The sequence below is a fragment of the Dendrobates tinctorius genome, unplaced genomic scaffold, assembly GCF_039654945.1.
Source record: "Dendrobates tinctorius isolate UK_male_01 unplaced genomic scaffold, ASM3965494v1 ptg000016l, whole genome shotgun sequence".
Taxonomy (NCBI): domain Eukaryota; kingdom Metazoa; phylum Chordata; class Amphibia; order Anura; family Dendrobatidae; genus Dendrobates; species Dendrobates tinctorius.
Genome location: NW_027361684.1, coordinates 30,310,055 through 30,326,573, shown reverse-complemented (window position 1 = coordinate 30,326,573; position 16,519 = coordinate 30,310,055). Strand labels below are relative to the sequence as shown.

Below are 16,519 nucleotides of genomic sequence, written 5' to 3'. Positions count from 1 at the left end.
TCCCTGTGGAGTTATATAGAAAATATCAAGATATACTGGCGCCTCTTTTGTTGACAGTATTTCGTGGGATTTGGGAGGGGGGATGCATGCCGGAGTCTTTTTATGAGGCCAATATAATAGTTCTAAAAAAGGAGGGGAAGGACCCTTTGGATTGTGGATCGTATAGGCCTATATCACTAGTAAATGTGGATTATAAAATTTTTACAAAAATTTTAGCCAAAAGAGTAAATACCGTTATATTGGATCTTGTACACCCTGATCAGACGGGTTTTATGCCGGGTAAGAGCACTTCCACAAATATCAGACGTGTCCAGTCAGTGGCCCAATATATTTCTCTGGTACCAGATAATGAATGGGCATTGGCATCACTAGATGCGGCCAAGGCCTTTGACTCACTTGAATGGCCTTTTCTCCGTGCATGTTTGCAGAGATATGGATTTGGCGAAAGATTCCAAAACTGGGTCAATGTCTTATACATGAAGCCCAAGGCCCGGGTCATCGTAAATAGCTCCATATCTGAATCATTTTCATTGCATAGGGGAACCCGTCAGGGGTGTCCTCTTTCCCCGGCCCTCTTTGCTCTCGCTATTGAGGCGCTGGCAATTCGTATAAGACTATCCCCTGATATCGCTGGTATAGAGATAGCGGGTCGGACGGATACCATAGGCTTATACGCTGATGATATGGTGATATTTATGGACAAAGCAGAGGAAACCCTGACAAGAGTGATTACTACCATAAATAACTTTAGTAAATATTCTGGCCTTTACATAAATTGGGATAAATCTGCTTTGATGCCTCTTTCCCATGCTCCAATGCCACGACTTGAGACTCTCTCCCTGCTGCCCATCGTGACTAGTTTCAAATATTTGGGGGTTCATATCTCTAAGGGCAGTAAATTTGATCTACAACTCAATATACAACCACTGCTGGAGACGGTCAGGGGTAAATTTGTGATCTGGGGTAAGCTTCCATTGTCTGTAGCCGGACGTATTAATTTAATTAAAATGATATTACTCCCCAAGCTTAACTACTTTCTTCAACATAGTGCGGTGGTGGTGCCCAAATCCTTTTTTGCTCATTTAAATTCCCAAATCACATCCTTTATTTGGGGGAAAGCCAGGCCTAAACTAAAGTTGACCACTCTACAGAGACCCAAGAGGGGAGGGGGGGCAGCATTACCCAATTTCTTTTTATATTATCTAGCTGGACAGGCCAAGGCCTTAAGTACATGGATGCCTGGAGGCCACCTCCCGAATTCTGAGAGTCATCTTCTTCATGCTGCAGGGACTAGTTGCCCACTAGGTATTTTAGAAATGAGGAAAATAAATGTCCCGAGACTGCTGCCTTTGCTCCGTCTGGCACGATCAATATGGAGACAGATTAAGGGGGTGAACCAAAAACAAAACACAAAACAAAGGGGGTGGTTGGATTTGGCGATGTTATAGCTGAAATGCCCCTGTGGAATAATGACTACCTCCCGGTGCTGCGTGAACATCCGTCTGCAGAGTTCTGGGTTCAATACGGTGTCTCTACGATGGGTGATCTATACGCTCATGGTACTTTAATATCCTTTGAGCAATTACAAGTCAATCGCGGTGTCCCGAGATCCCAGTTTTTCCGTTATCTACAACTAAGGTCAGCTTTTCAATCGCATATGAGAAATCTAGATATGAGTGATACCATTTCGTCTCTGCCCTTGATAGGGATCCTCAAGTCACAGGGCCCTCAAGGTCTCATCTCCTCTCTATATACATATATGTTGTCAGTGGGGTCAGAATGTGCCATAGACTCCGTTAAGAAGAAATGGGAGAGGCTCATTCCTGATACACGGGTTGAGGAATGGGAAGAAATTCTGGAGTCACCAATCTGGGTGTCTCCGTCTGCCAACAACAGGATGATACAATTGTACATTATTAATCAATCATATTTGACCCCAATTCGACTCTTTAAGATGGGCCGATATCCGTCATCGGAATGTTTGAGATGTCATTCAATGGATGCAGACTTTATTCATATGATCTGGTGCTGTCCTGTTGTTGTGCAATTCTGGAGAGGGGTGACGTCGTTATTAACATCCTTGCTACAAACGCCTGTTCCCCTCGAACCGCTGATATGTCTGTTTGGAGTGTGGGATGAGGAGACGTGGGGTCATTATGTTGGGATTTTTTTACGGGAGACACTGTTCATGGCACGAAAGATACTGGCACTACGATGGATGGGGAATTCACCTCCTTCTCTTGGGTCCTGGGTCACTCTCGTAAATTCGATTATCCCATATGAAAGGACACTGTATCAGAATAGAGGGTGCCCAGGTAAATTTAAAAAGATTTGGGAGAGATGGAACTCCTCTCACTTTACCTTGCAGAGCGGAGATGTCGCACAATAAACTGCTTGCTATATAGAAGTAGGCTGCAGAATAGTTAATGTTTTAGTAGATGTCGGTAGAGTTTAGAAGCCAGGCAGGTTCTATTACTGGTACAATAACATAACACCATTGTGATTCAATTGATATTACGCCTGCTTTATTTACATACAGTTGATGCACATATTATGCCTCATGTCTTCATGCTAATTGTACATATCTATTTTGTACTAGGTTTAACATTTTGCACTGAATGTATGTATTGTAAAACTGCTTGTGGTTTAATAAACGAATTTAAAAAAAAATGTAGCCTCCTCATGAAGTATAATAAAGCCCCCCTTCAATATAATCTAGCCCCCCATAAAATATAATGCAGCCCCCCGTAGAATACAATGTAGCCTCCTCATATAGTATAATGTAGCCCCTTCATAGAATGATGCAATCACCACCATAGAAAATAGTAAAGATAATACAGCCCTTCCATAGAATATAATGTAGCCCCGAATAGAATATAATACAGCCCACCTCCCCATAGAATATAATGTAGCCCCCCATATTATATAACACAGCCTCCCCCATAGAATATAAAGTATCCCCCATGGTATATAACACAGCCTCATAGTATATAACACAGCTCCACATGGTATATAGCACAGCCCCACATGATATATAGCACAGCACCATGGCATACAGCACAGCCCCTCATTGGTATACAGCACAGCGCTATGGTATACAGCACAGCCCCACATGGTACAAAGCACAGCCCCCCACTGGTATACAGCACATCCCCCATTGGTATACAGCACATCCCCCCATTGGTATACAGCACAGGTCCACATGGTATATATCACATCATCACATGGTTAACAGCACAGCCCCCCATTGGTATACAGCACAGCCCCCCATTGGTATACAGCACAGCCCCATGGTATACAGTACAGCCCCACATGATATAAAGCACAGGCCCACATGATATAAAGCACAGCATCACATGGTATGCAGCACCATGGTATACTGCACAGCCCCACATGATATACAGCACAGGCCTCTTCCTCCTCTGGACCCCTCTTCCCTTCTCTTCCTCCTCCGGACCCCTCTGACCTCCTCTGGACCCCTCTTCCCTCCTCCTGACCCCTCTGGCCTCCTCTTCCTCCTCCAGACCCCTCTTCCCTCCTCTTCCTGCTCCAGACCCCTCTGGCCTCCTCTTCCTCCTCTGGACCCCTCTTCCCTCCTCTTCCTCCTCCAGACCCCTCTGGCTTCCTCTCCTCCTCTGTACCCCTCTGGCCTCCTCTTCCTCTTCCCTCCTCTTCCTGCTCCAGACCCCTCTGGCCTCCTCTTCACCCCTCTGGCCTCCTCTTCCTCCTCTGGACCCCTCTGGCCTCCTTTTCCTCCTCCAGACCCCTCTGGCCTCCTCCAGACCCCTCTGGCCTCCTCTTCCTCCTCCAGACCCCTCTGGCCTCCTCCGGACCCCTCTGGCCTCTACCATGGAGACTTTGTTAACCCTCCTCTCCAGGGACACAGACCACCCGTCACCCACTCACTCTAGACTCTACTCACCGGACCAGAGCAGAGTAGGAGCGGGAGCAGCAGCAGGGAGAGCGGAGCTCGGCGGCGTCCTCTTCTCTCACACGATGGCTGCTATGCTATTAGTCAGCCAGCTACAGAGCCGGAAAGCAGAGCGCGGGGCGTTTCACCGCCCATCAAGAACAGCGCTGACATCATGTGGCAAGGTCCTGGGGCTGGGTGAGTCATCAGAGAGACCCAGAGCCAGTAAGGGGGTCGCCCGATGCCGCGTCAGCGCCCCGCGCTATGGTATGTGCACGCGCGCGTCCCTTCAAATCATGGGACACGCTTTTAAAGGGCCCACGCACTTAAAGGGGCAGCATTTTTAAAGGGCCCCCAGCGACCCTCGGGGCCCACCGTGCATTTACTCGGTACCTCGCCAGAGCCTGCAACTGGATGTGATAAATTGTGAATAACAAAAAACGACATAGCAATTTCTGTAGTAACAAATTCTACTCCACCCTGGATAATGGATGTACCATTAATCGCAGTGGTTTGAATAGGGGCATTAAGTCTTAGCAAACGTACACCAAGATTCCTTGCAAGCAAAACATCCATAAAGTTGCCCGCAGAACCACAATCCACATAGGCCTTCACACACAGATTAGAAAACGAGAGCGAGACGGGTAACAAAAGTTTAGCCGCATTTGCGGGCAATACCTGAGCATCTGGGCCAGCACGACCAAAGCTGCCCAGAGGCCGATGCTCCAGGAATGTGGATCTCTGACGCTCAGCTTTCTCACTGAAGACTCCAGACTGCAACATGCTTGTGAATGAGAATGATCTTCCAGGCTGTGCACTGCAACAGGTGTTCAGGCCAAAAATCAGCTCAGTCAGGAGAAGGAGAAAAAAAAAATTCAGGAGACTGCTTTTATATATGATGGACATATACACAGAAAGCAGTTTTTGGGGCAGGATATAATGTGACGGCCGTCTGCGAATCTGGGCTGCAGTAGGAACAGCGCCCCGAGTAACCCCGAGACCCTTAACCCCTATACAGGGATCTGGAATTGTAGCAAGGCCCAGGGGGTAGCTGTTTAGAGGAACAGTGGACCAGAGCAGGACGGCCGCCAAGGGGTCAAAACTAAAACCCGTAATCAAAGTCAGGAGGCAGGAGTCGGAGGCCGGAGGGCAGCAGAGGTACGAAATCAGTAGACAGAAGGTGAGTCAAAAGTCCAGGCCAGGATCAGTAAAACCAGGAGGGCAGCAAGGTACAAAATCAGCAGGCAGAAGGAGAGTCGGGAATCCAAGCAAAGGTCAGCGTCAAAATATCAGAATATAGAGGGAGAGGTACAAAAACAGCAGGCAATAGAGTGGTCAGAAATCCAGGCTGAGGTCAGAGCTTAACTATAGCAAATTACATAGTAGCACGCAGGGGAACCAAGAATATATCCGGCGGCTTGCAAGACCAGTCCCAAGGTATTTGAGGGATCAGGTCATCCCTCACAGGTTCCCGGACTGATGATGTAACCAGGACCGCCCCCAGGACCAGGCCAGACGGACATGCTGTAAGCCCTACATGATTCACAGAGGGGTGGAGCCTGCAGCCACCAGATGCCTGCGCAGGAGCCTCTTCTCTGTCACCACCCTCACCCTGAGGCAAACCATGGCGCCTCCCAGTGGTCGAGGCAGGAACAGACGTCCCCAAGTCTGACGGCGACGTGACGGCCCGGCGCCTCCTAGTGATCGAGACCGGAACACCAGGCCCCGAGTCTGGCGGCGAAGTGACAATAATTAGGTACACCACATTAGATGTGATGCAGCTGAAAGCACCTTGGATCTTGTAGTCCTGATGTGAGTTGGGGATCTTTATCTTGTCCGTGGTCATTATAAATGGACAGGTTTTACATTTTTTCTGGTTGCAAGGAAAGGTTCCTGCAGCTGTTGGGGAGGACAGGGAGCTTGCAATTTGTTACCATCTTTTCAGTTAGCCATTAAAAGGTATGAGGACTCTCAACACGGTACAAAGATATATATCTTTCCTGTATGAACTCATAGGCAGATATATTAAAGTCCAAGGGCACTTACATGATTGAGGAGTTAAGTCTCAATGGCGTCACCAGAGCTGTATATTTTGCTCATTATACTGTGTGGAACAATATATGGGGCTCATTATTCTGTATGGAGCAATATATGGGTCCAATATACTGAATTGAGCAATATATGGGGTTCATTATACTGTGTGGAGCATTATATGGGGCTCATTGTACTGTATAGAGCAATATATGAGGTTCATTATACTGTACTGTTTATTCACTGTCTGTGAAAGTGACAAATGTACAAAGCAGTATTAATGACGGGGGCATTTTCATTTATGGGATTTTTAATTGTTTTGTTTGTGTTATATATAAATAAAGCAACATTATAAAGAGGAAGAAGATTTCGGTGACCCCAGAGATGAGTTCTGATTTATTGATTGCTTTATTATATACTGCCCCAATATCACCATGTTCCTGTCTTCATACATAGTGTATATTCTATATCAGGGCATATATAACAACCTTCATCATTAGTACATGTAATAATACTAGCCACTGTGGCTACATAACATCACCATCTACAGCCGGCCACATGCTCATTGCATGGTATAAATGGCAGACCAGCACCAACCAATGTGCCTTATACCAGTGCCAGTCAGGACCTCTGTATAAGTGACTGTGCCATCACGTATCCCCCGCACACAGTAACCACATACACAGTACAATATCGCTATAAGGCTCCATTCACACTGTACGTATCACTGCCAATGACAGCTGTCCGGTCTGGTGTATGGCTGTTTTGGCAAAGTATATTATCCCCTCTTCGATTCTCTATTGGGCACCATGAGTAGCACTGATATGGGAACCATCTTACTGATAATGGTAAGAGGTAATAATTGGTAGAAAGTGTTGGTTATACAGTGGCATTTAAAAGTTTGGGCACCCCTAGTCAAAATTACTGTTATTGTGACCAGTTAAGCAAGTTGAAGATGGAATGACCTTTAAAAGGGCTAAAGTTAAAGATGACACATTTTCTCAGTATTTTAGGCCAAAAAAATTATATATTGTCATTTTTTACATTTTAAAAATTACAATAAGGAAAATAGGCCAATGCAAAAGTTTGGGCACCCTGCATAGTTAGTACCTAGTAGCACTCCCTTTTAAAATATCACAGCTTGTAAACGCTTTTAGTAGCCAGCCAAGAGTCTTTCAATTCTTGTTTGATGGATTTTCATCCATTCTTCCTTGGAAAATTCTTCCATTTCTGTGAGATTCCTGGGTCGTCTTGCATGCACTGCTATTTTGAGGACTAGCCACAGATTTTCAATGATGATCGAATCGGGGAACTGTGAGGGCCACTGAAAAACCTCTAGCTATCGCCTTTTGAGGTAGTCTATTGTGGATTTTGATGTGTGTGATCATTATCCATTTGTAGAAGCCATCCTGTTTTCAAATTCAGCTTTTTTACACATGGTGTTATGTTTGCATCAAGAATTTGTTGAAATTTCATTGACTCCATTCTTCCCTCTACCTGTGAAATGTTCCCTGTGCCATTGTCTGCAATACAACTCCAAAGCATGATTGATCCATCCCCATGCTTAATGGTTGGAGAGATGTTCTTTTCCTGAAATTCCATGCAATTTTTTCTCCGCACATACCTTTGATCATTGCGACCAAAGAGTTTTATTTTAATTTCAACGATTCACAGGACTTGTTTCTAAAATGCATTGGGCTTGTTTAGATGTTCTTTTGCATACCTCTAATGCTAAATTTTATGGTGAGGGTGCATGAGAGGTTTTCTTCTGATGACTCTTCCATGAAGGCCATATTTGATAAGGTGTCTCTGAACAGTAGAACAATTACCAAAACTCCAGAATCTGCCAAATCTTTCTGAAGGTCTTTTGCAGTCAAGTGGGGGTTCTGATATGCCTTTCTAGCAATCCTACAAGCAGCTCTCTCTGAAATTTTGCTTGGCCTTCCAGACCTTATCTTGACCTCCACTGTTCCTGTAAACTGCTATTTCTGAATTACATATTGAACTGAGGAAAGGACAACTTGAAAATGCTTTGCTATCTTCTTATAGCCTTCTCCTGCTTTGTGGGCCTCCACCATTTTCATTTTCAGAGTGCTAGGCAGCTGCTTAAAAGAACCCATGGTGGCTGCTTTTTCGCACAAGGTTAGAGGAGGCTATGTGTTTCTAAACCTGTGGAATCTGCATCCGCTGGCCTTTCCTAACATTGAGGGTGAACAAGCCATATCCCTTACAGGCTAATTAAGGTCTGAAACCTTGGTCAAAGTTATCTGAGCACACAAATCTCCAAAGGTGCCCAAACTTTAGCATCGGACCATTTTTCTTTTTGTAATTTTTAAAATGTGAAAAAATTACAATGTGTATTACTTTTTAGCCTAAAATACAAAACAAATGTGTCATCTTTAACTTTAGGCCTTTTAGAGATCATTTTATCTTCAACTTGCTTAACTTTTCACAATAACAGTAATTTTGACCAGGGGTGCCTAAACTTTTGCATGCCACTGTACAGAGAATATAAAAGACCAGGAAGAGTTTACAGCTCAGTGTATACTGTACATGGGCATACAGTAGTGCCGGATGGGTGGCACTGGGGGTAAAAGGTGCGCACCACTTTGGTGGAATAGACACTTGGAAGAATTGATAAAGAAAAATGTGACATGGAGGAAATATGTGATAAGATAGATGGAGAAACTAATAAAAATACTAACTTTAGAGGACAAAAAAATTATAGTTATGAAATGGAACAATGATGAAACACACAGAGGGATTAATAATGTAAAAAAAACCACTGGAAGTCGCCATGAAGTTCTCTACCGTTCCTCTGGACTCTAAACTGTCACCCATGATGCCCACATCACAGTGTATGGGGCAGAGCAGGGCCAGGAGCCGCTGCCTGGCAGGTGCCACCTGAGAGTTCCGTAACCTCTGACCTCTGGTCACCTGCACACGACCAACTGCCGTTTACTTTCAAACTGTTGGCTGAAGCGATTGGACGGAGGTGTACAGATTGGAAGAGAATACGGAGCATGGCGACTACTGGACGCGGAGAAGTGAGCGAGGAGAAGAAGGGAGGAGGAAAGAGGATGAGAGAAGACGACAGCGTGACCGGATTCAAGAAGATCACGAAGAAGAGGAGATGAGTCAACAACGGATGGGAGGAGCCAACACCTGGATGCAGTGGAGAACCTGGATCATCCAGCCCATATGCCAGGCTTAACATCAGCAGCTTCAGCATCCACCAGGTCTTGGGTAGGGGCGCCTTTGGCAAAGTAAGGCCTACAGATTTTTTAATTTATTGGAAATCTGAAGTTTTTATTATATCCCCAAGTATTGCTCTGTTATCAGCCATGTCTTGCTTTGTTATTGCTTATTGTAATGTTCTTCTGTGAGATGACCTATAAGACATCACCATAGATAGGTTTAGTGCTGATATAATGTGGTATTCCTCTATACTACAGGGTTGATCTTAGGGGTCACAGATCTAGGGGGCAGGGGACATTGTTTTATTTCCATGTCATCAGCAATATCAGCTCCTATCAGGATGCCATATTGTATATACATTGGTCTCTGTGTTTTTACTAAATCTAGATAGACAATGATATTTGGACCACACTAATGTCTACTTTAAGCATGACAGTTGGTGCCGATAGTACTCTATGAAGAGTTAAATGCAGAATTCCTCCCTCCTACCCAATCTGTTTTACATAGAATATTATCAGCACCAACTGTCATCTCCTCTCAGTAATGTAGCAATCTGTCTTTAATTAATATAGATTTTACCTTGAAAAAAAGAATTTTTGAATTTTTAAAATTGTAAATGAGTTCTGGTAGAGAAAGAAGGTGATTTTTCTGATCAGATTAATTAAAAAAATGCTTATTTTCATGTGTATTATTGATTTATTGGCAAGAAATGATGATTATTCATTAAGACCTCTCCATAGCCCATCCATGGAGCAGGCAGTGCATTGTGCTGATAGATACTGTAGATCTGCTCTTCTACATGGTCCTGATTACCAGCAGACTGAGCGACCACTCAGTTTTCTCATCTATCTAGTGCACTATAAAATCCAGATCATTCCACCCCCTGCAGACACCTTCTAAGTATTCTCCATTTGTGTTTTTAAGGTGGTCCTGGCATCAGTCCCCGGTCGTAACATCAATGTGGCCGTCAAAATGATCACCAAAAGGGACAATGAAGACACCATCATGAGAGAGCGGCGGATACTCCTGGCATCCAGAGACTGCCCATTCCTATGCCACCTCTATGCCGCACACCAGTCTCAGCACAGGGCATATTTCATCACGGAGTATCTGTCCGGTGGCAGCCTGGAGGATTTAATCAAGATGTGCGGCTGCCTGAACATCGGCAATGTGAGGTGAGAGAGCAGAGAATACCTAAAACAGAACTAAGAGGATGGGAAAAATCCTGAGGTCAGAGTGCAGCTAGGGAAGCACTGGCAGAGCACATATTTAGGGTGCTGGATGCAGGAGGTGGGGTGCCAAAGTATTTGGGGATTGTTAGAGAAGGATTTTATGACGTTGATCTTACACTGTTCTCTCCATCAGATTCTACACAGCAGAGATGGTATGTGGCCTCCAGTTCCTCCACGGACACAACATCATCCACCGGTAAGCAGAACTTTCCTCCTCCTCTCTGTCCCCTTTACATGCTAGAGATATGGCCCCCAGCTTTCCTGGTGTCCTGCTGCCTATTCTCGCTGATTTTGTAGTGACCCATTTCCATTTCTTGTATCACTGAACAGATTTCTTATTTTCTTTTCTTATTTTATTGCAGATAAAAAATAAGAAACAACAGCACAGGAAACAGTAGGGAGCAAAGCCTCCCAGGCACATACCAGTCCTTATGGATAAAAAAATCAAAAAAGATGGAGGCAGCACACCATATGAAATATTAGAAAAAAGTGTTTTTTAATAGCCCATGTGGCGACGTTTCGGTCTCAAGTATAGACCTTTCTCAAGCTTTCCTGGTGTCCTGCCGCCTATTCTAGCTGCTCTTGTAGTGACCCATTTTACATTTCTTGTATCACTGAACAGATTTCTTATTTTATTTTCTTATTTTATTGCAGAGATATAAAGCCGGATAACATCATGCTGGATGCAGATGGCCACATCCGCATCATCGACCTTGGGCTTGCCCAAGATGGCGTATCCTCCTCCAAAAACATCTCTGGAGTGACGGGCACTTTCCATTACATGGCCCCTGAGGTGCTTCGTAGAAAACGATACGGCGCAGCAGTGGACTGGTGGAGCCTGGGGATTGTGGTGTCCAGGATGGCAGCAGGACGATCCCCATTTTACAACGGCCCCTTCAAGCAAATGGCTTTCAAAGCTATCATCAATGAAAAGCCAAAATTTCCATCTTGGCTTGATGCTGACGTGAAACATCTCATCAACAGGCTGCTGCGCAAAGACCCTCAGACACGCCTGGGTGTGAGCGGGAACATCCGAGAGCATCCATTCTTTACCACCATCGGCTGGAAGGATCTGGAGGAAAGGAGAGCAGAGCCTCCATTTACACCATTCAGGCCAGTTCTGGAGAACCACCATCTGCAGTGGCCGGAGCACACAGTCCTTCACCCCGTAGCCGGATTTACGTACATGTCACCAAGCTGGGCCCGGTAAGGATCTCCTCCATCTGGATAACACTCATCAGATGCTGTTCTCACATTGTGGTAATCATCATCATCCATCTTGTCTTTTTTTCACTTTTTCTGCCAATAACTTTATGTCTCTATTTTTCTTTGGTGGATGAAAAGATCTCGATTGTGAAAGAATCCATGACCATCTGGTGAGTGATCGCTGTACACACAGGACACCTATTATATCAATACATTGTTTATGATGTTACATAGAGGAAAGGTTCATGATAAAGACCATTCCCCTAATGTAACAGAATATCCGGTAGATAGAAGATTTCATGTCTTCCTCTTATGTCTTGCAGGATGAGCCCGTGCCAACTGCCCGGAACTTCATGCCTCCTGATCCGTGCCTCATGTCCCTGCTGCTGTTGGTCACCTCGGCTGCCCCCCAACATCAACTCTCTCTATACCACCTTCATGCCGGACCACTGCCATTGCTGCCCCAGACCCTTGACCTTACCTCCTCCAATCCTGGGCTGGATTCTGACATCCTTCCAGCCCCAGGAGCAGCCGGTGCTAACTTTCCATCTGGTGAGTTCAGGAACAATAGTCGCACCTTTCAGTCCTGGGGCAGAATGTAAGGAGCGGCCATTTTCCCTGAACTCACCTTAGCACAGGCCTGGTAAGTATCGCACCCATCACACAACACCCACACTACATGATCAGTGCAGGTCCCCACACTACATCATCAGTACAGGCACACACATAGCACTCAGTACATTTCGGCACATAGATATAGTACATAGATTGGCTATTGATCCTGGGATTTAATCCGATTGCCATATTTGGGGTCAGGAAGGAATTTTTCCCCCTAATATGAGGACAATTGGCTCATTCCTCATAGGGAGTTTTCGCCTTCCTCTGGATCTACACGGCATAAATAGGTTTAGAATAAAAGACAAATAAGTAGAATCACACACTAGTAGAATAAGTACAAAGTTATAATAGAATAAAAATACCTTAGATTAAAATAAAAAATTAGATGTAATAAATATAAACAATAATTAGACTAAGTAAATAAAAATATTTTTTACAGGACAGTTACATTACACATGCTAGGTAGATTACACAGGTTAGGTATCAGCTTTTGATCTTGGGATTTGTTCTGATCGCCATATTTGGGGTCAGGAAGGAATTTTCTCCCCTGATATAAGGACAATTGGCTTATTCCTCACAGGGGTTTTTCGCCTTCCTCTGGATCAACATAGCCTATAAATATATTTAGTGTGATAAATGATAAGTTAAATAGTAAGTACTCACTTTCAGAGCAAAAAAGGTACAAAAATAAATAAATAACAATAATTATTAATAAAATATTTAGTTTAAAAAAATGTTAGTTAAGTCAAGTAGAGACATAAATTAGTCCAAATATGTAAAATAATTTTATTTTTTAATATATTTTTTAATTTGCACTTACATTTTATTATATTGAGCTCGGGGGAAAAATGTTTGCCTTCCTCTGGATGAACACATCCTTAGTCTAGTTGTTCTAGTCACATATTAATGGCATAATATACATAAAAAATAGATAAATGTTTTACTTCATATCATTTATAGGTGACACATACATATGCACTTGATCCTGGGATTTATTCTGACCGCCATATTTGGGGTCAGGAAGGAATTTTCCCCCCTGATATGAGGATAATTGGCCGATTCCTCACAGGGGGTTTTCGCCTTCCTCTGGACCAACTCGGCCCATAAATAGGTTTAGTCTGATAGATGAATAATTTACACATATACATGATCCTATAATATATAATGGCCCCATCTATAAATAAAATCTTTTTAACTCCTATATCTTTGTGTTGTCTTGTGAGCACATACAGCAGTGTCCCCCAAGCTCCCGTCCTCATGGCCCCAACACATCATGGTGTCAGGGTATCCTTCGTATCTCTCAGGGGAGAGCGCGGCAGCTTCTGAGGCCTTTGCAAAACAAAGGAAATCCTGACACCATGATGTGTTGGGGCCGTGACAATTGGAGTTTGGGGATCACTGTCACACATGAAATAAAGCTGGATGAGCCCCGATATCGTTATTTCCTATGGAGATAAATCAGCTAATTGCTCTGATTCCTGGGAGTGTCAGGTCCGGAGCAGGAGACGCTGGGGCCTTTCTCCATTTCTGGAAATAAATGAGAACACTGAGCCACTCTGTCCACTATTACCTCAGAATTTCCTAACAGGACAGAGAAGAATGACTTTCCTAAACCAGACAACAATTGGGGCACAATAGGGGATGGTGGATTTGCTACAATGCTATCCCCTGCAGTCAGGACCCCCATATCATGGAGGCCTCATGATCAGATCCTACAGAGAACATTCGTGAAGAAGGAGAATCCCCCATAGAGAGGCGTCCACAGCGAGAGACGTGATAGGAGCAGTTATTGTGTCATTTCCTAGTGATCTGTATCTAGGCAGCAGGATGACAACCAATATGGCCGCCATCAGGGGCACCGCCAGGCTCATTGATCCATAGCTCCCAACCTTCCCGGATTCGGCAGGACTGTCCCATCAGATGACAGCTTTTCTACCGACTTCTATACTCACCTCTTTTACGTGTCTTCATGGCTCCATCCATAGCTCCTCCTCTTCAGGGAAGGGGCTGCTCTCTGCTCAGGGCATACATTAAATTGCACAATGAAAGAAAAAAGGATGGCACTCACCGTTACCGAAAGTAGAAGTCTTTATTTCATGGATAAAAATGCATGGGCTCGGGAGCAATGCAAAGAGTGCGGACAACAGCTGTTTCGCGCTCCTGCGCTTCAACAGGACCTCAATTATGACCTGTTGAAGCGCAGGAGCGCGAAACGGCTGTTGTCCGCACTCTTTGCATTGCTCCCGAGCCTATGCATTTTTATCCACGAAATAAAGACTTCTACTTTCGGTAACGGTGAGTGCCATCCTTTTATCTTTCATTGTGCAATTGGATTTTGTTATATTTCTTCAGGATTGAGCACCCGTTCCTTGGGGTATGTGGCATTCATATAGTGTGTGAAGGGTCTCTTTAGATTTGTTTAAGAGACCACGGTGGTGCAGCGGTGCCGAATCTGTTTCTCTTTTTTGGACTTTATGCACACATTAAATTACTCACCTCTTCTTTCTTCTGAAATCAGATCTCCCCAGGACTAAGGCTATGTACCCACATGCGGATTTTTCGCGGACTTTTCCACGGCAATTTCGCAACTCCCTGCCGCGGGAAATACATGAAAAATCCGCATGTTGATTGACAGGTGGGTCACACTCGTCAAACATAGTGTTTGACAAGTGTGAGCAACTTTTTTACTATTGATGCAGCCTATGCAGCATCAGTAGTTAAAAGATCCAATGTTAAAAATAATAAAAAAAAAAGAAAATCGGGATATTCTCACCTTCCGGCGTCCGCCACAGTCTTCCTGGTCCTCCACTGAGGCCTGGGGACGCTGGAAGGTGAGAATATCAACGATTTTTTATTTTAAATCTTTTTTTTACCAGGGATTTGGTACCCAGGGCCTGGAGGACAGTTTCCTCTCCTCCAGACCCTGGGTTCCATCCGCACATTTTCCGCAAAAAGAATGAGCCTGCTGCATATTTTACAGCAATGCGAGTTAGCGGCGGAAAAATACACAGCATTAGCACAGCATGTGCGAAATGCCATTGAATTCAATGGCTTGCTTATTTTATGCGGATTTGCAGCGTTTTCGCGGCGAGTAAACGTGGCAAAAACGCATAAAATCCGCACATGGGCACATAGCCTCAAACTCACAATGTTCACTCGATGTTGCTCTACGGATGGGATCACACATGTGAGAAACACGGTCAAGTCTCGCATAATAATACCCGGCACTGCCACCGGCACTCGGGAGCGGAGCGTGAGGCCTCATAGCAATACATGCTCACAATGATATAGATAGGAGATTTTGGTAATCTTCATCTCTGTTGCTGGCAATGAATCCAGATGCAGGTTATACATTTCCATAGAGATACACTGTGTATAACAAGGTAGGTCTCTGTTCCCTTTATACTGAGGTTAAGAAAAATATTTTTTGCTCCCATAAAAGTAGTAAAAATAATAAGTAATTACAAAAATGACTACAGGCAGATTATACACTGCTGTGTACAATGTGTGCATTTGTGTTCTAGATTGAGAACGAGATATTTTCATCCCATAAAATTGCTAAAAAATAATAATGAAAAACACCTGATAATAAAAAATGTAATTTTTAATATGTTCATTAAAAAACAATAAACATCACAAAACACCAAGTAACACAGAGATATTTGGTGGTTCTGTAATCATAAAGACCCGAACATCACAGCCGTCAGATTATTTATGGGAGTCAGTAAATGACGTAAAAAAAATTGTGTGATTGATATTTTTCTCTATTAAACCCATAAAAAATGTAATAAAACTGTAATGCTGAGGCCGTATTCACACATAGCGAAAATGCTGCGTTCTTTCTACTGCTTTTTTTCTGCAGATGTTCGCACCAGACGACGCAATAACAATTTCCTCTGATTATTGCTGGTTTTCTTTCATGCGTTTTCCCCCTTTTTTGATGCAGACATGAACCGTTTTTTTTAACGCTTTTTTAGAAAAGCTTTGATTCTGCTCTTAAAAATGCAGCGGCGTTTTTTTGTATGTATTTTTTTTTTTTTTGAGAAGAAGCCTATAGAGAAAAAATCCACCAAAATCGCAGAGTTCAGCAGCATCTTCAGGCCGCAGAGAGCGGAGATTTGATGGACTCATGTCCAGTTTGCTTGGAAATTTAGACCGTGCTCACATGTAGCGCAAGTGCTGCGTATTTTATGCTGCTGCTTTTGCATAAAAATTCTGCTGTTTAACTGTCCAAGCAAAGTGGATGTGATTTCATGAAAACTGCGCCGCTATTAGAACTCAACAATCAGTATTTTACATTATGTATCAGTCAGTATTTCTCTAT

The 16,519-nt window shown here is 43.9% G+C and overlaps 1 protein-coding gene across 1 annotated transcript in view; it reads left to right on the top strand.

The window, feature by feature from the left end:
• The window catches only part of LOC141078666 (ribosomal protein S6 kinase 2 beta-like), a 28,169-nt gene extending 16,588 nt beyond the window's left edge, over nt 1-11,581 (top strand). Inside the window, exons 7-9 of the mRNA XM_073565209.1 lie at nt 10,064-10,314; nt 10,505-10,567; nt 11,026-11,581. Of these exons, the coding sequence (XP_073421310.1) occupies nt 10,064-10,314; nt 10,505-10,567; nt 11,026-11,581 (870 nt within the window). The remainder of the gene's footprint in view (nt 1-10,063; nt 10,315-10,504; nt 10,568-11,025) is intronic.
• Nucleotides 11,582-16,519: the final 4,938 nt, after the last annotated feature.